General features: G+C 39.4%; 1 protein-coding gene across 2 annotated transcripts; it reads right to left on the bottom strand.

Moving 5' to 3' along the window:
• Positions 1 to 27,605, bottom strand: pdhx (pyruvate dehydrogenase complex component X). 2 transcript variants are annotated; one of them, XM_046394430.1, is made up of 11 exons: positions 27,435 to 27,605; positions 24,677 to 24,760; positions 22,497 to 22,597; positions 16,624 to 16,820; positions 15,123 to 15,221; positions 9,743 to 9,908; positions 8,220 to 8,367; positions 6,597 to 6,655; positions 5,142 to 5,300; positions 1,797 to 1,861; positions 1 to 895 (listed from the first exon to the last, which is right to left on the bottom strand). In XM_046394430.1, the coding sequence occupies exons 1-11, from the start codon at positions 27,601 to 27,603 to the stop codon at positions 640 to 642; spliced, it is 1,503 nt and encodes a 500-aa protein (XP_046250386.1). In that variant the 5' UTR covers positions 27,604 to 27,605; the 3' UTR covers positions 1 to 639. The 2 variants fall into 2 exon arrangements, with proteins under 2 accessions (XP_046250386.1, XP_046250387.1); XM_046394431.1 differs by lacking the exon at positions 27,435 to 27,605 and adding an exon at positions 24,921 to 25,090.
• Between the last annotated feature and the right edge of the window lie 139 nt (positions 27,606 to 27,744).

Raw genomic sequence — 27,744 nt, 5'->3', positions numbered from 1 at the left:
TTTAAATGTTGAACAGTGCGTTTTATTGGCATCTAAGGAAACCAAAAGCTAGATGATTGTAATTATTTTGTATACACATTGACTTGTGAAATTAATTTTCAGGTATGTCACAACATCTCTTTTAAATAAGTAAAAACATATTAACATGGACAATTAAGTGCTTGAATCCTGTAACAGCAGGAAATGGTTCATTTTTATCAGAAATGACATTGTTGATTTTTAGTTATAAATATCTGACTAATGCATATGGGGGGTTGACACACAGTAGATGCACTGGGATTGAAAAATTGAACTAGAATAACCACTTTATATATACACACACAACACTGGTGTGATAGAAAAACCACCCCAGTTGAAGTGTGTTCCCTGCTAAGCAACATCTGTCTTCATAATATTTAACATTGCTGCTAGAATCTTCTGCCTCTCAAGCAGAAGCCCAGTTTAACTCCTCCATCACAAAGCCTGGTAATTAACTGTCTGAAGCAAGCCTCAAACAGAAGTTTATATTATGTACAAGCCTACTTTGTAAGCTTTAGAGCTCTGGGCTTGTGAGAGCATGAGACAGGCTTTGTCATGCAGGGGCTTCTTGCTTTGTCTTCTTACTTCTCACTTTCAAACAGCTATCTTACTTTGTTTTTTTCAGGCCAGGGCCATCCGTTGAGGTTGTTCTAGGTTGGCACGGAATTTATCTAGAAACCGCGAAGCTAATTCGTCATCCACCAGTCGTCCATCACTGGACAGTGTAACGGTCATCAGCTGTCGGGTGCGCAGGGTCTGGTCATCTTCGCACAGTTGCAGCTCGGCCCTGGAGGTCCCGACTGCAAGGATACACGCCTGAGGGGGGTTGATCACCGCGCTGAAGCCACTGATACCAAACATCCCCAGGTTAGATATACTGCCACCGAGAGGAAGGGAAGCATGGAAAGAGAGAAGAGACGGTACACATATTAGATCCTCCTGCTCAGCTGTGAAGAAAATGCATAGAAATTAACAAAGCAGACATGATGGTGGTTCTAAAACCAGCTCCTTGATGCCAATGAGAACATTAACTCTTTGAGTGACTGCATAAAAATGAAGGGATGAAATGGGTATATTAAAATAATTGGCAGTGAACACGTTTCTTCTAATAGAACACTAATCCGTTAGGATTAATACAGCAGCACCAACCTTCAAAGCGCTCCCTAAATGTTGGGTATGGCGTGCACAACTGACCGAAGGGCAGTTTGCTGTTTGCCTTAATGAGAATTCTAGCTCAGGGGGATGGAAAAATGAATAGAGGGAGGGCATACACATATATCCTCAGGAGGACAAAGAGGGCTGCATCTCCATAGGAATTCATCGTTCCTGCCTGACACAGAAACCCCATTTATGCCTAAATGACACCATTAATTCTAATGAGTTGAAAAGCCTCCCTTCCACTTTTCTGCAATTGATGGCACTGGAACTGATGATACTTGTCGTCCAAGACCCCATCCAGTCCAGGCCTGCTTGAAATGTAGAATATGCATAATGTATTGTCTAGCTGTGAAAGCAGATTTAAGTCATAAAAGCAAAAATTTATGATGGCAATCATCATAAATGCTGAGCTACAAAGGAAATTGTGGCACAGAATAAGGCATTAGAAATGAAAGACAGTGCTCTCACATATATAAAAAAAATCAGTTTATTGAATTAAGGAAATTGACTTGACTTACAGTCAAGAGTGAAGACGAAATACTGGAAAATACCCTTAAGTTTTATAATGTCATGACTTTCCATACACCTTTTCTTTACCGAAAACATGATGTGTGGTTTACCTGAATGAGCCTCCCTGGTACTCCTCAGGTAGAAGTTTTCCATCTCGAGCCTTCTGGGCCAGTGCCTACGGAAACATTACACATCAGATCAAAGTGTCAGAAAAACACACACACAGTACTGGCTAAATGCTGCTCACTGGAAACCTTATCAGGGAAGCCTCATCCCCGTTCATTAAGGAGAAAAGTAGGGAAAAACAATATTTAACATAAAAAAAGACTATTTCAACTGATATAACAAAACTGAGGCCCTGTCTTAGACCTGGCGTAAAGCAGCGCACGATGCAGCCAAGTGTCATTGCTCTGACTGAAGCCGCTCACATCCTGTGCCCATGTTGTGTAAAAAGCAAATGTACTCGTACCCACTAATGTATCTTAATATGAAATGTGGTCAGGCAATTCTATTAAAGTCTTTATATCATTCAGACCTTTTTGTGAAAGGCCACAGGGGTCCATTTTCCAATATCATGTTCAAGACAATGATTAAATGTCTCATAGCAAATTTCCAATATCAATGGGACAATGATTAAATGTCTCATAGCAAGTACTGAGGCAAGTAGAAACTATCAGACTGTGTATTGCTTAAATGAAGAAAGGGAATTGACAGCACCCAGAAGAAAAGATGAGACATCTGGGGGAAAGCTAAAACATCACAGCAGCTGGTTCTACGAATTCATGTTCCACCAGAGTGACAACCTTGGAGAAAACACAGTGAGTTGGTCAGTCGTTGCTGTCCATAGATGATATCCAATGTACTACAACAACAACTACAATACCGTCACTAAGGAACATTCCTGTGATTCCCAACATACACACTTGTACTACACATCATGCTCTATTATATTACAGACCTTGCTGACATAACAAGGAAGATACTGTTGAAAAACTAGGATGAGATCGCTGGGTGGCCACTGCATCTTTAATTCAAGATAAACTTTGCTCAGATGGAAATGTACTGCAAATGCTAATGCAGGGACATAACATAACACAGAAAGTCGAGAATGACTCACAGGACCATGAGACACAGTGGGGTATTGTGGGCACATTTGCGATAAGAGCTTGCGGTACAAAAGCAGTCTAAAGTTCCACTCCATCACAACAAGAGCCAGCAGCGACCTCTCTATGCTTCATTCAACCACATGTTGATTTTAATTTGAGACTAATAAGGACTTGACCGTGTAGATTTACCCCAAGGCTAAAGCTCAACTACAAATAGCAGTGGGCGGCAAAGTGCATTTTGTAGGCTTAAGCGGACTAAAATGTGTTAGTGCCCATGCTCTTTAGAAGATGTTGTGTGTGCTATATTTAACATTTTCATACACTGTTGTGATAGCTGAGAGGCATTACAGTATTTGACTTGAAATAAGAAAAACTGTTTAATAAAGACAACATATATATAAAAACACAGCATACTATATTAACAACTAACTAACTAACACAGCATTTCAAAAAGCATGCCAGATCAGAAAAATTTCAATTCTCTGAACTTCCCTTGCACAGCTGCACTCAAGTGCAGTTTGGCTCCAGTGGAAAACCGGATATCAGCCCGTTAACTCAGGGCAACATTACAGCAATTCAGCGATATCATGATACGGTAACAAAAGTGTTTACCACAACATCATGTTACAATATGGCTGTGAAATGTTCTGTACAGTACTGCAGTATGCCATTTAACATTACAATCGCTCACACTCCTCGCCACGCAGAAAGCATTGCTCTGGCTTTTTATAATGTGTTGCAAATGTTTAATTTGTGTTGTCTTAGTATGTACGATGAACTACATGTATGTGTTAAATGTCTTTTACTCTCCTGTGTATAATACATAGGATATTCGAGCTGTATGCTAAGTGTGCTGTATGATGAATAAACGTTTAATGTAAATGATGAAAAACCTAAATGTAAGTACTTTGTACTCTGCAATGTGCAATAAATAAAAAAAGTGAATGATTTAATCAATAAATGAAAAAATAATGTGCTCAAGAGGATTGATGAAAAACAAATTCTGCAAGGTGTGTTAATACTAAAAATAATCTATACAACCACTTGCTGAGGCAACATATTTTCTGTCAGCACTAAAGCACAGCAAGGTCTGCGTACAGTACAGCATTAGTGCGCTCAGATCCAGACAAACACCTCACCGACTATTACAAGACCTGTTTGCATGGATTTCGGCCATTAGAGGACAGCCATAAACCCCATAATCGGAGCAGACGCGTGTCTCCAACCTAATTACACACCCGCTCACCTCCTAACAACTCTCACTGACACACACAGACACACTGTATAAACCAAGAAGTAGCACACCTATTCTCACTGTTGGTACTGTCACTGCTACAAATACTGCTATACTAACAGCACTTAAGCCACTGTTACTGCAACTGCTATTACAGCTGCTACTTTTACTATCACTGCTTCTGGGCCTGAAATGTGATGTCAAAACTGTTAAGGTTTATATTGTGTCATTAAGATAGAAAGCAGAATTCTAATGTTTAAAGTTTTTTTTACACTGTTTTATGGAAACATGATGAGTTTTCCATGTTGGTTACTGATATCTGTTGAATAAAACATCATATCATCCATGAACATTAGCGGGCCACTGCTGGTGAGAGACATTACATTCAATGAAGTTATCTTGAGAAATTCATCTATTTGATCTGTGTGTGTGTGTCTTAAATGAATGACAGCGAGAGTCATCATAAAGTTTGTGTTTGTACGTGCAAGATTTTGAGAGCACATTTATACAATTGTGAATAAAAGCCTGTCCCCAGCTGTTGACTGCGAGCAGGAGAAAGAGCTGACCATTGTTGCTTTGTACTCCATCTGTGGCCAGGGACAGCTGAGTCCTGCAACCAAACAGCCCCCCCGCCCAAAAAAAAAAAACAATTCAGACGATCCCAAATATAATCAGCTATCTACAGATCTATCCAGATGATCTGAAAAGGCTAAGCCTATTTCCACTCTACATGATCTGATGGATGACAGGAAAAAAAACTACTCTATATGCAATACAGTTCTAGCCAGAAGGTGAACACAACTCTACAGATGCTCACAAGAGATTTTTTCCCATAACACTGGGCTGCAGTCAAGTCTCAACTCCCTTATCTATTCCCACGTACAAATAAACAGCAAAACTCCATGTCTTCACCTGGAGTGATCCACTGAACTCCCCCGCAGCTTCAAGTTATAATTTACCAACAGCAAAGGAAGAAAGAGAAAAATTCTCCTGCAAGAAGGCTTTAGGAGACTTGCAAATGCTCACAACAGTATTACCCCATAACTTGTTTGAATATCATGGTTTACAATAGTTTCTTTGATTCCCCTTACTCCTTTCGAGTATTTGGTCTTTACCTTAGCATTAGCTGAGATCTCCTGAACCCCTTTGTTTGCAGCATCCTTGATGATGGGGGTAATGAGGCCCTTGTCAGTTGCCACTGCGATCGAAATGTGGATTGAATCAAGTGCACGTGGTCCATCACCAGACCAGGTCACATTCACTTCCGGCATCTCCTACGATTAAAAAGTCAGAGGTCAGCTCAGATTGTGACAGATATTTTAAAAAAGCACGGTCCTTTCATGCAGGGTGTGGAAAAACACATCAAAGTCTGATACAATATCAAAGATATGTGCAATATGACCTGTAGCATGCATGGTTATCAATTATGATAAAGTCAAAAAAATTCATTAACCAATTTACAGATTGGTATTTGCTATATACTGCTAGAGATACTGTAGATATCTATACATAGTTTTTAATGAACCTACTATGACAGAGCCTCCATAACACTATTTTTTAATCGAAAAACATCTATGTTGAATTCTGCACCAGATCATTAAATAGGTGAACCATCAATGGACTCAGAAGCCACTTCCTGATGTGCTTATGTCAACATGGGGTTTGTTAGTGAAGTGCATATCTCAGATCAGCGTGGCACCCAATCCAAAGAAGTATTTTGGTCACGTGAGACATTGCACTGACAGCAAAACATAGTGTCCGGACTATGAGAAAGCTGTGTGGTGCTTTACTGTTTTACACTCACATTAACTGGGAAACAGAAACTTTATTTTGTTCCACATTCCTCACATTCACTGAAACAAATGCACCAAACAGTCAAGTTTCTCAGATACTGCTTGGTCTTTGAAGCACTTCATACATATTTCAGACTGCATGTTACAATGTTGAGTCCCCATGATGTCTGGCACATGTTATTGCTTAGGGCCAACACATAGTACACAATATTCCACGATAAGTGATAAAGATAAGTAGCGGTAACAGGCCCTCTGAGATGAAGTATTCAGAGGGCCTGTTCCACGTAACACTGTGTGTGTGTGTGTGTGTGTGTGTCTGCGTGGAGGAGGAGCTGAGCCCCACCCTCAGTCAAACACCAACACAGGGAGCAGTGGACAGAAGCAGTAATCATAGGGCCCTATAAATGATGATCTTTCTTTACAGCATTTATTTTGGAAAAAATAATTAAAACGTGTGCACATGATTTTCGCCCCTTTTAAAACTGGTTTTTAAATTCACTCAGAAATTCCATCAATAGACAAAAGTACAACATTTCAAGAAAAAGACAAAACAAACACAAGTGCTGAGTGTATATTTAGCTTTGTCTTATAAAAGACTACCAGTTGATTCTTAATCTGAGTGGGTTAGCATTGAGGACAACAGAGAAGCTTTGCTGCAGAGGTAAGACAGAATTTAGTGACCAAATGATGTTGCCTTGAAAATCATATACAGTATGATTGCTGTGAGACATAACAGAGCAAATTACAACAAAAGAAGTCACTCTGAACAATACTTACTTTAAGTGTTACAGCAGCTGCCTTGATAATGAAATCATTGACAGACACTTTGACTTGTTCTGAAAAAACAGAAGAAACAGTCTGTGAGCCTGTGGTTCTAACTGCCTAGATAGGGCCAAAAGGAACAAGAAATGGGAAATGCATATTGTACAGGACTTGTGAGCGATATGTCCATGCAAGACACCAGTCGACCAAGCGGGCCACGCCTGGCATCGCTGCCAACTTTTACTAGGGACCGTTAGAGCAGCACCAGACAGTTATGAATGCTGTGACCGGGATGATTAATGAGCTAACCGTGAAATCGCGCTGCTCCTGAACAATGAGGCTGCGCAAAAACAACCGGGGAGAGAGAATCCCTCAGTAGACACACAACCTCGCTAACAGGTCTGGAACGTCCATCCCAGAGAGATTTACAGTTTGTTTGAAAACTAGGCAATGTTAAGCCAAATAAAGCCAACTATGTGATAGCACACTGAACTAAATGTTTAAAAATAGGAAAATGACAACTCTCACTTTCACTTTGATATGGCACTCTTGCCATATCAAAGTGAAAAATGTCCCAGAGTAAGCATAGGTTACAGTTTAGGAATCCATGAAAAGCAGCCGTTATGGATAAATATTTTCTTGGCTGAGTGTAGCAAAATGTCAAAAAAAAAAAAGACTGTTGTGACACATGAACAGCGTTCCATTTCCCTAAACCCTCCTTTCACCTTGAACACAAACATCCTGATGGGTGTTTCACAACATGCTGCGGTTAGCTGACAGTTAACTAGGAAGGGAGGCTGCTAATGAAGGCTGTGAGGTTGAGAAAGCAAAAAAGCAGCTTCTCAAAACATGGGCAAGACTTTTCAATAGAGTAAAATCTTTTTCAATACAGGATTTTTAAGTCTTTCAATACAGCACTCTCCAGAGACAACCAGAGAGAATTGATTATTTTACTCTTCTGTAAGAACAAAGGAAGAACTATACAACTATACTCACTGGCATATACACAAACAGCTTCCATTTCTACTACATTTTGTCAGTGAGCTTTCCGATTCAGTTTTCTTTCTGAATTGGAGAGAGCCATTTCCAGATGGCAGAAGCATCTTACGGAGATATAATTAGCGACATGAAGAAAGAGCAGAGCTGATCAATGTCAGACATGGATGTTTCCATGATGATATACACTGATAGAGAAAATGCGTCCCATTCATAACCACTTCATAAGGATGTGGCTAATCAGTCACAGATATACATTAGGGACACACCTATGTCTGTTCAATACTGACTCTGATCGCTCAACCAGCGGATCGGTGCTTGAAAGAGAGATGTCCACACTCGGGTATCGTAATCAGACCGGAACAGCAAAAAAGCTCATTTGTGCATCACTAATACACATGCGCGCATCAATTTGTCAGGAAAAAAAAAAAAACATCTCTGTGGCATGGTAGACGTGTGTGTATGTTGGTTTGAAAGAGATATACATGACTGCGCTAACATGTCATGTGAAAACCCTAAAATCTATATCTTCATGGAAAAGTTTCCTTCCAACTGCCAGACATTCATTTAAGGACAAGATACTAACGTGCGCATGCTAAGAATAGCGCTAATGTGTAAACATTCTGAGTTTTGTGTTTTTACCTTTGGCTAAGTCTTTGCGGAGGTGCATGACAGCAGCCATGTCACAGTCAACCGAGGCATATGAGTGGGGGATGGTGGTCTTCGATTGTGTTAGTCTTTGAGCAATCACACGGCGGACATTTGAGGCAGGGATCTCTGTGAAAGTGCCCTGAAGGAGAAAAGTGGACAAGGGAAGGTAAATAATTGAATGGGGAGAAAAGGTCATTTTGAGAGAGACAACAGGGAAAGAGAAAAATAAGAGTGATAGACAGCTGCCATCAGTCACTCAATAAATGCACTAGCTTAATAACCTAAATATGCTATTAACGAGCTTGGTAAAATGGGTTAATGATTGGTTAGGACTGACTAATGGATTTTATACAAAAATGCATGCATCTGGTTCTTCATAGACCCAGTCTCTAACAACAGTGGGCCATACATTTAAATGAGTAAATAAATTTAATATGGTGCAAAAAACAAATAAATGAAAAAGTGAAAAAAAAAATAAAAAATTAGAATCTGCTTGTTGGATACAAGCTCTACAGTGTTCCACAGGCATACCAAAAGAAACTGAGAAGTGACTAGTATGTGGTGATTACAGGACTGCAACACCTCTTTATGTGTGGAACAAGAATTAAACCAATCAGCTCGTCATCTCCCATTCTCTTTAAAAGCCATGTGCGCCCACCTAAACTGCACCCTGTGCCTCCAGCATCTCCCAGTCCTCACTCCCATCAATAACTCCACAGCAAATGCACTGACATTTAACTGAGGAGGAGGAGGAAGGCTGTTGTGTGTCATACTGACGCACAAATCGCAGTGGATCGCATGTGGATCCAGCAGGCTTGGTCATAAACATAATTCTGATTGAGAGAGGGTGGCTTGTGTAGGGGTGAAATAATTCTTCAATGTGTAAAATAGTAAATGCATAAACTGCAATGATCCTCCGTAGCAGAAACGGTAAGTGTGAGAGCTTCTGGTGCTCCTTTATGCACAAGGAACACCAGTTTAACTTCACTCATTATTTAAGTGTAGTGACACGCCATCAGGATTGGTCAGGATCATATGACAGTTAATGTTCTGTGCTATATGGCACACCCAAAAGCTCACAAACACAGTCCAGGTTCATACAGTGAAATTTGTTCGAGTAAAGCAGTCGTCCTCATAAATCCTGAATTCCATCAGTGCCGTCTAAAAAATATTTATTTCAGAAGGGTGCTCTGGGTTGGGGTTAAAGTTTCATCTGTCCTGTCAAGTTTTTACTAGAGCTTTTAGGTTTGCTGCTTAAACAATATTTGTTGCAGAGACATGCCATGAACCCCCCTATGCCACCTATGTTTTACTATCTGAATAATACAGCCCTTTAAATAACAGGAAAAACAGTTTACCACTGACTTTAGACCATGATTGATTATTGGTCAATGGCATGGTTCATTCCTGCATCCTCAAGACAGCAATGTGCCAACAATGAGTCTGAACACAGCAGCAGGAGTACCATAAAACGGACACTGTGGTGTGTAAGTGTGTTTACGAAGAGTGCTCACCGGTGCTCCCGGTTTCCCTGGTACAGAGAGAGGAGGCATGTTAGGCCTGCTGCCTGGCGGTGGAGGGGCAGTTGTTGGTGCAGGGACAGGACTCGGGGTAGCCGGGACTGCCTTGGCTGGAGAAGCTTTGGGGGCAGGAGACATCTTCAACAGATTCAATGCATCCCTGTTAAAGTAAAAATAAACAAAAAATTAGGAGCTGTAACTTATATAGCAATTATTCTATTCCTGTGTTATAAGATTATATAATAATGCAATATAATGATATTAAATATGCTGTTTTATCCAAAAACACAGCAGTAATTCTGTAGTTACATGTTGTGTGAATAGAAGTGAATACAACACATGATATTTCCCATTACAGAAACAGAGCGGGAGAAATAGTGGTGAGGGTGGAAATAAAGAGGCAACAAACTGGAGCCAGTATGGCAGACAACACAACCGGACATCTGCATCTACAATAAAAACATTGAAGCATCACCTCAGAACAGGACAGGGTTATTATATCTGAATTAGATAAAACATTCATCATGTTAAAACATGTTCAAACATTGACATGGGAACAAGTGCTGTCCAGCTTCATTTCAAATCAAATCCCAGAGAAGGTGGGGCAGTGGGTACAATGAAAATGAAGGGAATACAACGTTTTGCAAATTTATCACCGTGCTACAGCATGTTTGCTTTTAACAACACTCAGTAAGCATCACTATTTGTAAGGACACTAATATTTGAAGTTTTGAAAGTGAAATTCTTTTCCATTCTGGCTTGACATATGACATATTCAGATTTTTGTCTTCACAATGTGCCATACATTTTCAATGGGAGACGGGACTGGATTTCAGGCAGGCGAGTCCGTTACTTGCGCTCTTTTCTTTCTGTAATAAGGAAGGATGTCCCTGAAAAAGATGCAGCAGCATGTGTCGCTCCTAAACCTTTATGCAACTTTAATCACTAATAGTGCTATCACAGATGTGTGAGCTGCCCATGCCATGTTCAAATGAAATTTGAAATTTGTGCAGGTAACAGTCTGGGTGATCCTTTTCCTCTTTAGCCTAGAGAACATAGCGTCTATGATTTCCAAAAACAATGAAATATGGACACTTCAGCTCACGAGCACACTTTTCTAACTCGTAACAGTCCATCTGATATGAGCCCAGGCCAGCATTTCTGGATGTTGATAATATATGATGTTTACTTTGCATGGTAGAGTCTCACCGTATTAGGGAAACACACTTATTGCTTATGCTGCTGAGGCAAATCACTGCAAGTCATTAATATTTAAAACATATTTTCAGATGCATTATTTTATCCACCCACATCCAATAATTCCAAGATCAAATACAACCCCTTTTGTGACTTGTGCCTACTTCTGCATTCAGATTAACTAGCAAAACGGAGTCGGACACGTCCTAAGTGAACTTGTGCTATGCACTCTGTTTTTAATTGTTTTACACAGCATCCATCAGGAAACTGGCTGATTGACAGTATGTCCCTATTAAATAGAGGAACTCTGTTAATTCAAGCCTCTGGAAAACTTTTTCTTCCATTTTTGATATTCATTAATAATGGCCTATTTTTTTACTTTGAAAACCTAATTCAAACTTTCTCAGTTTGTCTGGAAACTGCTGTCATTTCTTCATTTCCTCTGACCATTATAAATTAAATTACAAGTGCATGAAAAAACATTGGCACAGATTATGATGGTACAATAATGCATTATTCACCCTCGCTCATATGTAGTACTCTGCGAGATTTATCTGGTTTGTGTTAGAGTTGTCGAGAGAGGTAACTTTAGGCTATTCTCTGGTAGATGCCCATTATGATAATCATTTGCTAGTCACAAACAAACCCTATTGGGGTAAGGCCAGGGAGGATCAGGTGTCAACTGCAGCAAGGGACAAACTTATTTAAAACTTTGGCTTCATTTTCCTTCCACTGGCATGGACATCCTTACTTGTCATCCAGCCTCTTTTCCTTAAGAACTACAATAAAATAAGATAGACTAATTATTTTCTGGAGCAGACAATGAGTGTTTTGTTGCATAGCTTAATCTTGGCCCACCTACAGATTATCCAACAGTTATCTTGAGGGTTTCCTCCTACCTCAATCAATTTAATATCAATTATATCACACTGGCTTATAAGAAATGAAAGGGAAAAAACATTCCGAATTACATCTACTCTCCTGCTACATTTTCTACATAAAGATTATTTCCAGTGCATCAAATTACGGCTGTGAAACTACATTACTACAATGAGCACAAAAAAAAAAGAAAAAGGTCGAGAAAGAGGGAATCACGCTTTACTTATCCTGGATGTTTTTCACCCATTAATTTTGGTCTTAGCAGGGAAAGAAGTAGGAGGGGCAGGTATCAGGTGTGCCTGCTTGAAGCTCTCTGGTTCCAGTTAAGTGCACTGGGGTCCACCTACCCACATGCATCTAATCTTTTGAATGAACAAGCTGCCTCAAACCTAACCACATAACTGGGAACAGCCTGGGCCCCACACTTATTTTCTCCCTGTCCCTCTCCAAGCTTCATCGTTCTCCTCTTGCACACTGATTTGTGGAAGGACTGAGGCCACTTGCAAATCCCTTACATGACAGGACCACTTTGTGGATTAAATGATGACAAAGCACAACATAGAGAATGAAAAATAAAATGCTGCATAGAGGTTAAATGTGACTTACAACTTAAATGGTTGTAAAAAAAAAAAAAAAATTGGAGCAAGCAAATTAACAAAAATGTGACACACTTTAGACAAAACAATATTGTGAGTAAAATAAAATGATAATGTATTAGGAACATATAAATTCAAAAAGGCAAGTCAACAGCAGCCTTCAGCGGCCAACCGACACCATGATGCCATAGACACCTTTTGTGTAGCTGGATGGCATGTGCTATTCACACTGACCATTTACACCCGTACTGACAGCCAAAGCAAACGAGTCTCTGAAAGACCTTGAGAGGGTGAGTAGAATATTAAAAAGGGAACGAAGCAGCTCTCACATGCACATACTCACATAAAATGGGCACCAAAAGAACACACATGAATAAATGTTGTCTTCTACTGCCACCTAGAACAAGCTAAGCTGGGAGAAGCCACTGGCCTGGAGTGTATGATGCCGTTTTTTATTAACATTTGGAAAAAACTTTATTATAGCTAAAAACTAAGTTCAGTGTTAGGAGGATTATGCTGTTGTATGACTGGTCATTTTCTGATAATGTTTTGATAAGATGTTGACTTTAGTAAAATCATTAGAGAAGCATCACACATAAGCACTCAGTAAGTGTGCTTAACAACTATAACACATTTAAACTACAAAAAAAAACATGAATATGAAAAAGGTCACATGACAAAATCATGAAAATAAAGTAGTAGCTTTTTACACAAATCAAAGACTAGACCAACATACTGATTTTTTTTTTTTTTTTTGAAAGTGAAGGTCTTTTAAACACATCTATGACAATGATGAACTATATATAAAAAAAAAAAAACAGTAATAAAAAAAAGAGTTTTTTGCACCCAATCTATATTTAAAACTTGCTATGGATTATGTAACATGCTATGATCTCATCCCTGGGTAGCGTGACCTTTGTTATTCATGCCCACCATGCAGGGGCCTCAGTAAAGGAGAGTGTGGAATGAGAGGGGTACCGCTCCCTGGTTTCATTCTTATCTGATGTGCTAAAGGACAAAGCAGGGGAAATCTGGTCTATTCTGCCCTCTCTTGAAGGAGCTAAGCTTATATGAAACAACGCTCACGGGGGAGTTTTGCTTTCCAACAGCAACAACACTTACCTAAGCCATAGACTTTTAAAACTTTGCTAAATAGACCACTTAGGTAGATAACTTAATAAAAAGTAAGTAGTAGCAGTAGTTCTTTTTTGCAATCATACTGGAAGCTCCACGTTACTGGTTTATTAGCACTTCTATCAGTCCATTCATTCTTCCATTCATCAGTGTCCTTTCCTGAAGCTATGTATTCAACACCCTAATATGCACTGATTATCCAAACCTTAAAGCTACACAAAAGGAGAAAAAATACACCTTTCATTCCCAAGCTAGGTAGTGCCTTTTAAAAGTGAAGCTTTGTTAAGCTCTTTTTTTCCTGTGGCTTGGCCAGCAAACTTTTTGGAAAAAGCACATCATTTGTTTCAGGAAGGACTCTTATTTGTGCTTTTCAGTCTTTCATTTCCTGTTCAACCTTTCTCTGCTTCCCTCAGCATCAGCCTTCCTTTCCAAGACTTTCCGAATTCATTATTTAGCCAAGGTGTCAGTAATTGATTTGGAATGCCATTCATTTATATAGTTTTAATTGAGGAAACTGACCAATCCAGCTACAACAAAAAATTAACATATTTGTATAAAGTTAATTTTCCTGTGCTCAGCGAGAAGTGGATAACTGAAGTTGTATTCTTATCTACCTTTGACTGTCTGTCATAGCACTGTCATCTACTGACATGCATTTGCCTACACTCTTAAAGTTTATTACTGTGCCCCGAGATTTATTACCAGTTACAGTTTTGATTCTGTGTAAATTGCATTCTCAACATCACCGACAATGAGGGCATGCCCTCAATGAGTCCTTGAGATTTAAATAAAGTTTGAACGAATGAATAAAAGAAAAATCATGCCAAATCAAATCATAGAAATATAGCTAAAACTGCATTACTAATGTTGTAACTGGCAAAGAGAATGCTTATATTTAATCACCTAGACAATTAATGACAGCTTTATACAAAAGGAACGTGAGACGTGAAAATCAAAACATCCTTTTTCTCAACAGTGTTTTCCCATCTTGTTATTTAGGAGACTTTTCACGTTGAGTGTTTATTGTCATTTCCTGTTAGCACCAAGGGGTACCGAACTTAAACAGAAACTGTAGTGGCAAAGGTAATCCAGGCTTAAATTAGCCTCACTGCTATATTTAAAATAGGGTATGCAGTAGGAGAAAAGCGTTTGTTGAATTTCTATCATTTCTGTCACTACTGACAGTATCTGGTTTATGAAGCTTCATAGATATTTCTCTTTTACTGTATAAGACATATATTCCTGAAAACATATGGCCTGCGTTTCTATGGTCACCAGTGGTTCCTGGAGACTGGGTTGCTATGGTGACCAAAGTTACTTAATGAGATTCCCTAGCAGGGTGGTAACGAGAGAATTCAATCAGGTTCATACTGACAGCAGGTGCCCATTAAAGCGGGGTGTGTGTGTGTGTGTGTTCATAGCTTTTTGTAGTGTGAATTCACCATATAACAGAATTAAAGCACCTGAAATGTTAACAACCACATTTCTTTTACTCATACAGTGTCACTTCCATTCATATTGCCTATACAGCAGCTACCTGCCTTGCTTAGCCATTCATCTGTACTCACTCCTTGGTGATAAGTCCTCTTGGTCCAGTGGGTGTGGCCAACTTTGGGTCTATTCCATGGGTGTCCAGGATGTGTCTTGCGGCTGGACTCAGACGTAACCTGGCCAAGGGAATGAGGCATAATTTTACAATCACTCTATTTTGAGTTTTCATTCTGATGTTTTTATTACAGGAAAAAAAACCCATACTGATCTTTTGTTTGTTTTTAAGTTAGAAAGTCTTGGTCCAGCAAAAGGTCTACCTGTAGTATATCGCAGCCTTCACTCACAAAATATGGTAAAGGACCTACTATGTAGCTCAGATACCATCTTTTTCTCAGTTTTAGTTCTGCCTAACCTCTGTCTTAATATAGCCCATTCCTGTGTCAGCAGCCTATTCATCATATTTGTTTTGTTTCCCCTTTTATCTTTCTCCCCTGTCAACCTGATGTAGCCAAGGTGCAATTGTGAATAGATGGACAGGTTCAGCGCAACATGTTTGCACAACAAATTGGCCTTGTTTGTTCTGCAGCAGCTCTTTAGCATTCCAGTATTCAGTAGGATCGCAAATATTTGAGTATGAACAGAGAAATATGGTTTTATTCAGCATGCTACATGGTGGCAGATACAAAAAACAAAAAAAAAATCAACATGACTGTATATATTTTTTTTTTATTTATTTTTGTATAACATAAAGGAATAAGATTAAGGTAATCATTCAGACATTTTTAAGCTCCTGGACCTTGTTATTTAACTATGGCAGATTCCTTTTTTGGCTTTGCAGTTCCGTCATATAACTCAATGACCACAGCCTGTGGTATCATGGTGGTCAACAGGAAGAAAAGGCAAAACAAACATCACAATATGTCAGAACACCTTTAGCTGCTGCTACAAGTATTATCGGGTAGAGATTGTCTGATTAATCCACTTTGACAATTAATGTACACAATTTACAAGCTGTCAGTATTAGCAAAACTTGGCTTCAATAGTGGCTGATGGCTGGTGGCAGGGTACTCTGAATTAAATGTTATCCAGTTTGAAATAGAATCAAAGATTTATCTGCTCAAAATAATCATTATGGCAGGTCTTTAAAAAAATCTACTTTCTACTATCTTTACTATGGGGTTACAAAAGTTGAACAAAGAACTATTCAATATCAAAATCATCAGGACAGTGATTTAGAAACTTTTTCTAAAAAAATAGTACCTGTCAACTACCATGACATGATGTTAACTGCACTGGTCACAAGTGTTAACTAGTGTTAGGACAATGAGTCGAATGAAGTCAGAGGCAAAGTGGTCATTTTGAAGGGGCTGAAAGTCGTTTTTAACCATCTGATGTTAAAATGGTTAAGTTGTAAGTACTGACATCCATGGAACCAAAAAAATGTGATTTTTTATTATGGCCACATTAGGTGAAGGATGCGAATGAACAGACCTTTAACCAAATCCACTGTCGTTTGACTCAACTATACAGTAGACAGGCGTGATATCAGCTGCTAAAAAGACAGAAGGTGACACTTACGGTCCTGATGTGGCAGGTTTTGGTGGAGGAGGTGGAGGGGGAGCAGCAGGGGGCACAACCGGCACAGCAGCTGCATGTGCAGCAGGAGGAGCTGCAGCTTCTGGAGGGGGTATCTCAACCTGCTTCCAGTCCTGCCCTTCTTCTACCATGAGGGCAATGAGAGTGCCCAGGCGTACGTTGCGACTACCCTCCTCCATCTGAAAAGAGTGTGAATAGAGGCGCTTACACAGTAAAAGGTGATCATCAGTGAAACTGGTTCACTTCATAAGTGCAACTGAGACAGCTAGAATTAGAGGAAGGTCTCTTGTTGTATTATTTTGAAGCAAAGAAAAAAAAATAAAAGAAGGGAGAATGATACTGAAAGTTAATCAGTTAACCACTGAGCCCTGAACAGATAAACATTTGACAGCCATTATTTGGGAAGCTCTTTGAAAATGACACGCCCTTGTCATTCACATCATTTTCCATCATTTCAATTTCTCCCTCTGTTAACTTAAAAAAAACAAGAAAAAACAAAACCCAACTGTGCTTGAATAGGTTCTTGGGATGCCACTGATGTGCTTTCATGCTGTTCATAACTGTCAACTATTGATTGACTCTCTTGTTACAGAGTAATCCAAATCCATTGCAAGCCTTTTCCTACTCCTCTCAAGCTGTGCAAGGTGTTGTTCCTCAGTCAATATTGATCAGACTGAATGAAAGGCCAGGCACAATATACAGGGCTGGGCTTCTGCACTTCATCTCTTTTCAAAAGGTATCCACTTAGTGAGCTGCATCTGAAAGGATTGCCTCTTTCTTCATCATCTTCTTATGAAAATGGCAAAAAGATGTCAGATCCTGACTGCGCTGCATTCAATCCTCTAACATCACCACTGATCAGCCAAAACAGTTGACCAAAAAATGCAATAATTTCACAAAAAAAGCCCTATTAAATCCATAATTTTCAACATACTCCACCTCCACACCCTCCCTCCAAAAGGCAGCACTCCAATGATTATATCCACCTAAGTGGAAAGAACAACAGAATGTATAAACACCTGTGCTCACTGGTAGAGAAAGCTGCACTTGCATGGTTATTCTGAGCTAATTTAGTTCAGTGCAGACCTAACTGTCCTGCAGCAAGGTCATGAAGACACAAAGATGAATATGCAAATCAGCTTGTAGGTTGAGCCAGCAAGTAGCACTGCAATGCAAAGTACTGTTGTATCAGGGCAATAATAACAACATTTAACATTTACCTAATTGAGTTTTTTTTTTTTTTTTTTAAATTCCATTTTACTTATTTATTCAGGTTTTAATAATTTATTTTTGTCTATTTGGAGTTGCTTCCCTGCCTTGTCACAACTATGTCATTGCTCAGACAACACTGTGTTGAAACTGTGTACATGAAAATAAACCCTTTAGCATCTCTGAATAAAACAGCTGGTTTTGATAGGCAATCTTATGGAGTGTTTGGAAATACATTATAGTCATGAGCAAAAGGTATATTTCCTTAGAGGTCCAACACACAGGCCAACACAACAAGACTGCGCCCGAGGTTGTCAGGCATGTTAATGACGTGATGTTTAGATAAAGTATAAACCTTGAACAATAGGTCAGCTGTGTGATCAACAGAGAACTTCTATTATATGGATGAGGCTGAGTGCAAATGCCTCTCATTCCAGAAATCCAGACTTCTGTAAATTTTCACAGAGAGCCCTCTCTTCAGTCACAAAGGGATTTTCCCAAATGCAAGATACAAGAGACAAAATATGTTTCCCACAGTCACTGTGGTATTATGACACAAGCAACGCTATGACACGAGTTACACAACTGTGATTAGAATGATTAGTGATAATTTGCTATATACAGCTGAAAACCGTACAAAGACATTATATTTAATGTTTTACCTCAACTTCACTTATTTTTGCAAATATACACTTATTCTGAATTTGATGCTAGCAACACATTTAAAACAAGTTTTAAATTGAACAAAAGACTGGGAAAGTTGTGTAGTGCTTAAAGAAAAAAACCTGTTTGGAACATTCCACAGGTAAACATGGTTCATTGTTAACAGGTGATAGGATCGTGATTGGGTATAAAGGGAGCATCCTCAAAAGGCTCAGTCGTTCACAAGCGGGGGTGGGCCGAGGGTCACCACTCTGTGAAACGCACGATTGCATTAAGGATAACATTACACGGGCTCAGGAATACTTTGTAACTGTTAGTAAACAGGTTATTTGCAAATGACTGCAATGACTTACATTTTTATTTATGTTTTACAGCTGCATGTACACAAGTGTCATCATTAAAAAGACACAAGATGGCAAAAGGTCTAAATGCCAGAAAGCAGAAATAGTTCCAGTGCAGTGATACTGGAGGTGTAATTTCTAAGATTTCATGGAGACCATTCAGCATTACAGTTAGCTTTATTGTCCGTATGTGTACATTGAGTAATAAAAAAAAACTTTCTCATAATCTGCAATAATTGTGCCTGCAAGGCAAGGTAAGTCCTTTTCTTACAAAAAAGTGGAAGCTTTGAAAATCAAGACAACACCCAAGAACGAGATTCATACTGAAACTCTACACTTTAGCTGTAATCCGAGACAAAACCACAACAATGCTCCCACATCAACTGGGTGGATACTCACAGTAAAACCACACGTACTGTACATGGTACACATGGTGGGTAGTTGCATAAACAGATGTTCAGGACACCGTAGTGGTGTGGGGCTCAACACTGCCATCAAATGGTTATTGAACACACTGAAACCTATGGGAAGTGGAGGTGGTGCTCACACCTGAGTGTTTGCATCGCTTCAAATACCCTCTGTGTGACTTACTGCTTAGAAAGCCAGTAATAAAATCTCATCTTCATGGTGAGTGGTGCACCACATAAAGTACAGATTATGTACACAATATAAACAGTTTCTGTGATCACAGACTGAAGAGTGGCATAACATTAAATCACACACAAACTATTCAAGCCTGTTCTATGGCAAGATTCTGAGTGTGAAAAGTCTAACAGATCTCAGACATGGCTCTTCAGGGACCTTTCCAGAACTCATCAGCTAGACTAACGATGCTGCAGTCGGATTAGACCGTTTATGAGGTTTAACCTACTGATCGCCAAACTGTTATCGTGCAGTTATATAAGGCCCCTGAGAGAGTAAACAGCTCAGTTACAAAAGGCCCAGCCTCAGCAGTTATGAGCATCCTGTTCATTTTAACAAATTGTTAGTTGATGTAGCTGTAAACCTTGTGTAGATTGTAGATTCCATAAAGTTAAATTTCCGTTTTGTCAAAAAATAGGCATCAGAGTGAGATAAAACAGTGTACGGTAGCACGTGTAAATAGGGATAAGCACCGATTGAGCCCCCCGATAGTAAAATGGGTAAGTAGGTTTATTTGTTAAAGAACGACAGAACTAACACACTTAAATTAAGAAAAACTTAGATATATCCTGTTAATTGAGACAGACAAGTTTCTCTGATCAATACAAAATGACAGATATTGCAGAAAGAGGACTATGGTCTCATCTTTTGCCTTAATGATAATGCACTGGTAGGACAATGTAACCTCATACATAAATAAATGCTTCAAGAATTTCCCTCCAGGGATTAATAAAGGAATTCTGATTCTGATTCTGCAGCACCATAGTCAACAGATTCCTTCTGCGCAACATGTTGGTTTAGCTTTCTCACCATATAGATGTAACATTTCGGGTTTAAACTGTCAAGGAGCCTTTATCACATTCTATTGCTCTCTGCTCTCTTTTTCCCCAAAGGCTTGATGCCATAAACATAAACAGCCATAAACATCCTTTGGGCTAACTAACTACAGATCATGAACATGGAGCAGACAAAAGGTACAGGCTTTTCACTCATTTTGACCAAAGAATGCTGCTTAGAGAGTGATTTGCACTATCAATTGATAAACTGACCTGTTGGATGGCTGTGTGGAGATGAAGAGAGGGGAAAGGGAATGATAGATTGGAGACTGACAGGTTAGCACTGCAGAATGTGTTAGATATCTTCATCATCTATCAGTCTTTCCGGCAGTGTAATTCATGGTATCAATCACCAACTCATCCACATTCAGCTACCTTCTACTGTACAGAGCAATCCATTTTTAGACCATTGTTCTCCATTTAAGCTGAGTAGCATTCATCTTTATATGTATCTGAACACGGAGGAGCCATGTCCATCTACAGTATGTATCCGCAAACACGTGCATGTCATTTCCTACAGGTTATGATTGATTTTACCCAGGGTGGATTTTAAGATTGAAGCCCTTGGGTCATGTTAGAGCAACACAGTAAGAGTATGATGAGATACAGTAATCTGTGCTCATGGTGCTGGCCCTCCTACCCCCCAGCCTCTACATCCTCGTTCTCTCACCCCTCCCAAGAGCCATGGTTGGAAATTGGTAGAGGGCCATAGTAGTACTTGACCCCCATAAATAACCCCTGTGGAGCACAGAAAGTCCCATGTCTACTGCAGCCTGTCCAGGCATTTGGCCACAGGCAGGCAATTATGGCAGCATCTAAATTAGAAACCTACTGGGTGCTTGAAGAGCCACAATTACAACACCAAGGGCTAATGCACTCTGACCCAGACAGAAGGGATGCCACATTGGCCACGTCATATAAGGGGAGTGGATAAATCTCTGAAATATTGCCAATAGCTGTTGTATTTCTTATTAACTATACACACACAGTGTATCACAGAGACAGAGAGGGAGATAGAGATAGAGACACAGAGAGAGCTAGAGGGCTTATCTAATGCAGACCATCTTTCTCTGCCAGCTCTAAAACCCCTACCCCCAATTCCTGGGCGGTTGCTATGGAAACTACCTCATCCCCACGGTGGCAAACACAAGGCTGGAGTAAGGGAATGTGGAAGAATGGAAGCAAATGAAGTGAAAGAAGGGAAAAAGAGATATAAGTCTGGTTTATAACTGACACTCAACCGTTATTATTAACTGATTAATTCAGCCATTTCTATTTGTTAGTTTGTGCATGTTTGTCCATACACTATGTAACTGGGTACTTTTTTTGGTGATGGGCATTTGCAGGTGCAGGAGATTGTGTATTTTGCATATGTGTTACCATTGCGCAAACAAACACATCACAAAATTAAATCACCCGCTCCACTCGGACTTTACCAGAATGTGAGCATGTCCAAAATTACATGGCCATGGAACACGTTGTGTTATTAGATAAGGCACTCCCTGTGGCTTGAAGCAAGCGTTCGCGCTTTTGTGCATGCACTGAAACAAACACAGCAACACCTCATCATCACTCCACAGTTTGATGGAGAAGCTAAAGAAAGCAAAAATAACAACCTCCAACCCCTTCCACTTCAAGTACTGTATTTAGATCTCTCAGATAAGTCAAAAAGCAAAAGAAGATTAAATTTCTTCATGTTTCTGTTCATGGGAGCAAACGTGGTGGAGTACTTCTAAAAGACAACTGATGGCTCCGTCTTTGGCAGCCCATTAAAAATTCGAATGACAAATAGCACAATAGGGGTGGCGGAGAGAAAGAACTTTCTGTCGCTGAAGACACCTCACTAGTGCTTTGCTGTCACTGTATAGGGAGAGCAGATTTAACAAGCGTAGCCAATTAGTACAGGCAACTAAGGATAAATAATTAAAAATAAATATAAAACATAACCAGAGCTAGTGCAAAGCACTGACTTCCCATCACTTGAAAGCAAAATAAAATCTTGGGACTGAGACATACTTAAATACACAGCATTTAAATACTCCATCAGTCCACCGCTTTCATAGATGATGCTCCCAGCCACTCTCACGTGTTCAGTATACACAGATAAAACCATTATCTACCATCTCCTGCAGAAGTGTGTTTGTGTGTGTTTTTGCTCACTCACCAATATCTTTGCCATGACACCGTCATCGTTGGATTCCATTGTAACAACAGCCTTGTCAGTCTCAATCTCACAAAGGGCATCACCTGCTGCCACTGCCTCACCTGTCAAAGAAACAAATTCAAGAATTCTTCTATATAAAACAAACTTTCATTTGGCATTTGAAGCACTAAATTCCCCAAAATTTTGTTTGGTACAAAGGGGTTTAAGACCATACTTATAGTGCAAATTATGCATCCTAGGTGTGAAATGTATAAATCAAGACCTTCAGCAGAATGTTCAAAACGACTGCTTTTTACTGGGGCTCAGCACACACTGATAACAAATTAGATGCCATAAAAATGAAAGAATTACACTGAAAGGATGAAAAGGTTATGCAACAAAGTATCTGCTCAGGCTTTAGTCTGCATATCAAATGAACAGCCTAATCAATGTTTCATGGGAAAGAATGTGAGATACAGGAATGCAGCATGTCAAACAGAAGGGGATATCGTTGCCTATCCTGAGAATCCCAATAGATTCCCACTGGTGTACCAAATAAGAGAGCTGGAATATATTATCATCTATTTAGCAGTGAAAAAGGATGGAAATTAGGAGCCACTTGGTTCTTCCATTCCCATATATCAATTTGCAGCTAGCAGTTTGTGCAATCAGTTAAATGTGAAAATACACACACAAATGGAACTTATCTCCTTGGATAAGACTAGAAGAATAGAAAAAACCAAAAATTGTCAGAAGTACTGTCCATTTGTAGAGGAAATGCTCATTACAAATCAATAAATATTGGAACTAAAGAATGTTTTGGACACACTGTAGCCAACGGCACTTGCTAATTTCTAGCTTTGAGCACTTGCAGTTAATCTATTTCATGGAGAGTCAAGAGGAGGGACAGGATGATTGAATCGTCTTTGTGACATATGTCCATGCGTTAAGGTGCGAAGAGGAAGGAAAGTATATGGGAAAAGGGTCAAGGGTTATCAAAATGTGACATCTAGTCACAAAAAAAAAAAAAAAAACCTCTCAGAGGCTCCATCACCTGGGCAGGAGAATGTACAGAAATCAAGGACGGAACTACGAAAAAGGCAAGAAGAGATCTTGTAAAACCTAAAATTAATAGTTAAGTTGAGAAAGATATGAGTTTTATGCTGCTTAAGGTAGAGAGAAACATGGGAGGGAGAAAGGAGGAACAGGGTGGGTCAAGGGAAGATGGAGATGGGTGAGGGGAAGGTTGAAAGAGCAGAGGGAGTATTGACGTTGGAAGCCCCTGAGAGCAAGAAGTAGTGGAGCCCAGATTGGATTTGTATGAGGCTTTAACACAGTATGACCCCAGGGGTTAGGTGTGATGTGCAACATTAAAGATTAAACAGACGACCCCGAGCCTTTTCACCTCTGCTCTACCAGAAAGGCAATGGACATAACAACAAAATGAAATAATAACTACACAGGCCAGGGCCACATTAACATGAACTACCTGCAAATATTGTACATGTTAAAGAAAACTGAAAAGGGGAAATTACGGAGAAAAAGCAGCTTTTATCACTCCAAAGAGGTTCTTATTGCAAGTTAAATTCCAAAATTATCATACAAAATGTACTTCTTGTAAGCTATGATAGATTATAAAGTATGCTTGTGCAGGAGCTTCCAGGATAGGTTTTTCTTGTCATTTACAATTTATCTTTCCCCTCTTTCTTTTTCTCACTTTCACACACACACACACACACACGTATATACATATACATATATCACCCCAAGTCACACAAGCATGGCAACACAGCAGAGCAACCAATCAGAATGCTGCATGCTCCCTCCTGATAAATGAGAGTGCAGCCGAGGCGCCTGGCTGAGCAGAGTTGCTAAGCAGTGATGAATAGTGACTGCTGTGTTTCCTTGAGTCAATTAGCCACCAGAGGCCCTCAGGTGCTCAGGCCTTACAGAGCAAAGTCATGTCATCAAGTAAAGGATTAGTGTTAATGTTAGCCCATCACTGTAGGAAAAAATTAGGAGGTTTTCTTGGTTGGATGAACACACATGTGGAGGCTGTTACAGTATGAATTACATACACATGTACTAACCTGGCTAAACTCATCTTCATCATTTTTAGCGAGTTAATTAGAAGAAGCCAAACATAAAAGTGTGGTGATGAGAACTGCCAAATGAAGCCCAGTGTCACATGTTTCTTTTACCTTCCTTCTTCAGCCATTTGACTATGTTTCCCTCCTCCATGGTGGGGGACAGAGCCGGCATTTGCACTTTGAGTGGGCTGACACCTATAGGAAGGAAGGAGAATAATACAGTTTATATCAACATGCTTAAAATTCAAAGCAGAAGCAGATCTATTTGTGGAAAAAAAACAGATTCAAAACCTTCCCACAGTCAGGTCAACATAAACTTGGCTATATGGATATCAAAATAAATCAAGAAACATGCCCAAAAGTAGCAGTGTTTTGCAGCAAGGCCTCAGGGGGATGCAACATGTTCAATTCTGCAGCAGAGCACAGGAAGAGAGAATGTACTATGACAGAAGAAAGCAGGCAGGTCACTTATGTAATTGTGATCCTGACTGACACCACACCAGGGGCTGCAGAGGCACTTGTACTCTTGCAGGCCTTTGAGATATCATCAACCCCTGCCCCCGCCCATCACCAGCTGCAATCACTCAGAAGGCCAGGGTTCGACTGGCTCACAGCATTGTCTTTGACTTGGACTCTGGGTCTCTGGGCTGCCAGAAAAAAAGCACAAATCCAAGCTGCAATGGCATCACTGCTTTACTACAACCAACCTGCAGTCCTGCAGATAAAGAAACAGTTGGGCTTATTGTTCAGATGTGACAGAACCCAAAAGCGGCAGCCCTTTGTTTAGGGTATACAATGGAGAAGAGAAAAGAAAAGTAAAAAAAAAAGACAGTAAACAGATGAGTCAGAGGAAAGGCTTTTGAGATGTGAAAAGGTTTTGTCAAATTTGAATATGAACAATATTTACCATAAAAATAAACAAAATCACTGGCATAACCACAACATCAAAAACAATTTTGAGACATCCTTATACTTCTCCCAAGTGTAAATAATTATGATTTCAATACAATTTATTAAGAATGAAAAATCATGAAATGTAATGTTGTCGTCTCAATTGTTCCCCATGACTATATAACGGTTTTGAAATCAAAGAAAGTAAGACAAATTCATTTAAAAAAAAAATTAAAATGTAGTCTAACATCAAAGTATATATAAACCCATCTTTCCATAAAATTGCACAGATACCGTGAGATCTCAGTCCATGCTGGGTGCTGCTGCCATCTGCTGGATCTTTGGCAACCTCACAAAACTTAGTGTGTGTATAAAAAAAAATCTCTCTTTTCATATGAACACACTAATATTGAGTCAAACAGAAGTTAAAATGTTTAGTTATGTATTATTCAGACTTGGCCCGAATCAGTTTGCCACTGCAGTTTTTGCAATTTTTCTGAATCTTGACTGTCATTACTTTGTGGTCTTTGCAAAGTAATTCATAAGTAAAGTTATCAAATAAATGTAGTGAGACATAAGCATAAAGTAGTAGAAAAAGGAAACACTCCTGTAAAGTGCAAGCAGCTGAAAACTGCACTTTAGTACAGAGAGTAAATTCTATCACTGGTTATTTTCAACACGACAATTTTCAGTTTCACTACAAATGTATATTGGTTCTAAATATTGGTCTTAATAGGCTGTGTTGGTATTTGCTGTGGGAAAAAAAAAAAGATAGAAGATAGAAACAACATATTAGTTCTGAGCTTTGACATGTAATCTTCCTGGCAGACATTGTGACATGTCATAACAAGAATGGCAAAAGTACAGCTAATTAATTAAGATGAATGATTTCTGCATTCCATTTAGAAGCGCCAGTTCCAGAACCCTGCTGATGTGCATACTTGCATACTTGGAGTCATTCAAGTGATTAATTACACAGGTGCTTCTTCTGCTGCACCTCATCAAACTGTCTTCAGTAAAAATGATCTGTCAGTGATTGAAATCATGAGCAGCATGTTACCAGTCCAATATTTATACTTATTAAGCATTACATAGCTCTTGATGTACAATATTCCGCTCACTTGATTATCCTTTATTTTCTTCCAACAGCCAATTATTTCAGGGGTTCACACTAGGGTGTGAACACTAACTGCCAGCCAGCACTAAATTGCACTCACACCAAAATTAGAAAAAACTGCTATATAGCTATTCCAACATTATTGCTGCATCTGTAAACCAGCTGATTTTCTTAAGAAAGTCATTTTTTTTTTCCTGAAGAACAGTTTATCACTTCTCAAACCTGTTTGTGGCCATTCATGTCAATAATACTCACACTTAATTCAGTAGGCTATTGCAGTACAACAATACCTTACACACACCGTATTCACACCAGTATTCTAGAAAACATTACAGATGTCTGACCAGTGGATTCAGAAGATCTTTTTAAAAATGAAGGAAGTTTGAAATGTCACAGTATGCAAAGTACAGATGTTTAAAATAAAATAAATAGTGGCTTGTACTGAGCTGCTTCAGTTTGAGGGTCTGTTCTTGCTGTCTCACAGTCACACTGTCAATGTCTTAATGTGGCACCTGAACCGTTTTTAATGTTATTAACAATGCCAACACCTACTAAGACATGTCAAATGGCAGCTCTAGAGATTTTGTATGTTTCATATATTCTCTAAAGAATTGGAAACACAGGTGACAGATGTCATAAACGGAGAAGCAATGACAAGACCGTCACTATACAGATTGGAAGGTAAATTAACAGTGCTTCTATTTAACAACACTGTTATCAGTTATCATGTAACAAAAATGATAACAAGTTACCTCAATTTTACGACTAGCAGAAGTACAAAATTACGATAGCAAAAATGTCAGCTGCTGCCACCATAGACAAGGACAAAAGCTATCCTGACATTAAACTGTGAGCACTCACCGAAGAAACATGGTGACAGAAAGATGTGTCTGCCCTGCTCCTGCAAAGGGTGTGAGCCCCATGAGCATTTAAAAGTTGACAATCTGAGGCCAAATAAAATTCCTTGACGACCCAGACGCAAGGAGGCAGCCATGTTGTCCTCCTCCGTCAGTGAGACGTGCCCGTGCATATGCCTGACGCCAAAACAGCGGAGAGGGAGAAAGATGGCATAATCTTAAAATTAGAATTGGTTATGTCAGACTTATCAACCCCAGAAAATTTTTGAACATATCAGATGATTTATGACGTTCTTTATTTTTGCAGAAAATAT

Source organism: Scatophagus argus, chromosome 7, assembly GCF_020382885.2.
Source record: "Scatophagus argus isolate fScaArg1 chromosome 7, fScaArg1.pri, whole genome shotgun sequence".
NCBI lineage: Eukaryota > Metazoa > Chordata > Actinopteri > Scatophagidae > Scatophagus > Scatophagus argus.
The sequence above is the reverse complement of the archived record's forward strand: the minus strand, read 5'-3'. Positions and strand labels throughout refer to the sequence as shown.

What these genes read in the sequence shown, in the direction of transcription:
- pdhx (XM_046394430.1), bottom strand. Translation starts at nt 27,603, where the DNA reads ATGCACGGGCACGTCTCACTGACGGAGGAGGACAACATGGCTGCCTCC. An exon ending in CAAATGGCTGAAGAAGGAAG is followed by an intron (nt 22,598 to 24,676) that starts GTAAAAGAAACA and finishes TTTCTTTGACAG; the next exon opens with GTGAGGCAGTGGCAGCAGGT. An exon ending in AGAGGACTTATCACCAAGGA is followed by an intron (nt 9,909 to 15,122) that starts GTGAGTACAGAT and finishes TTACTTTAACAG; the next exon opens with GGATGCATTGAATCTGTTGA.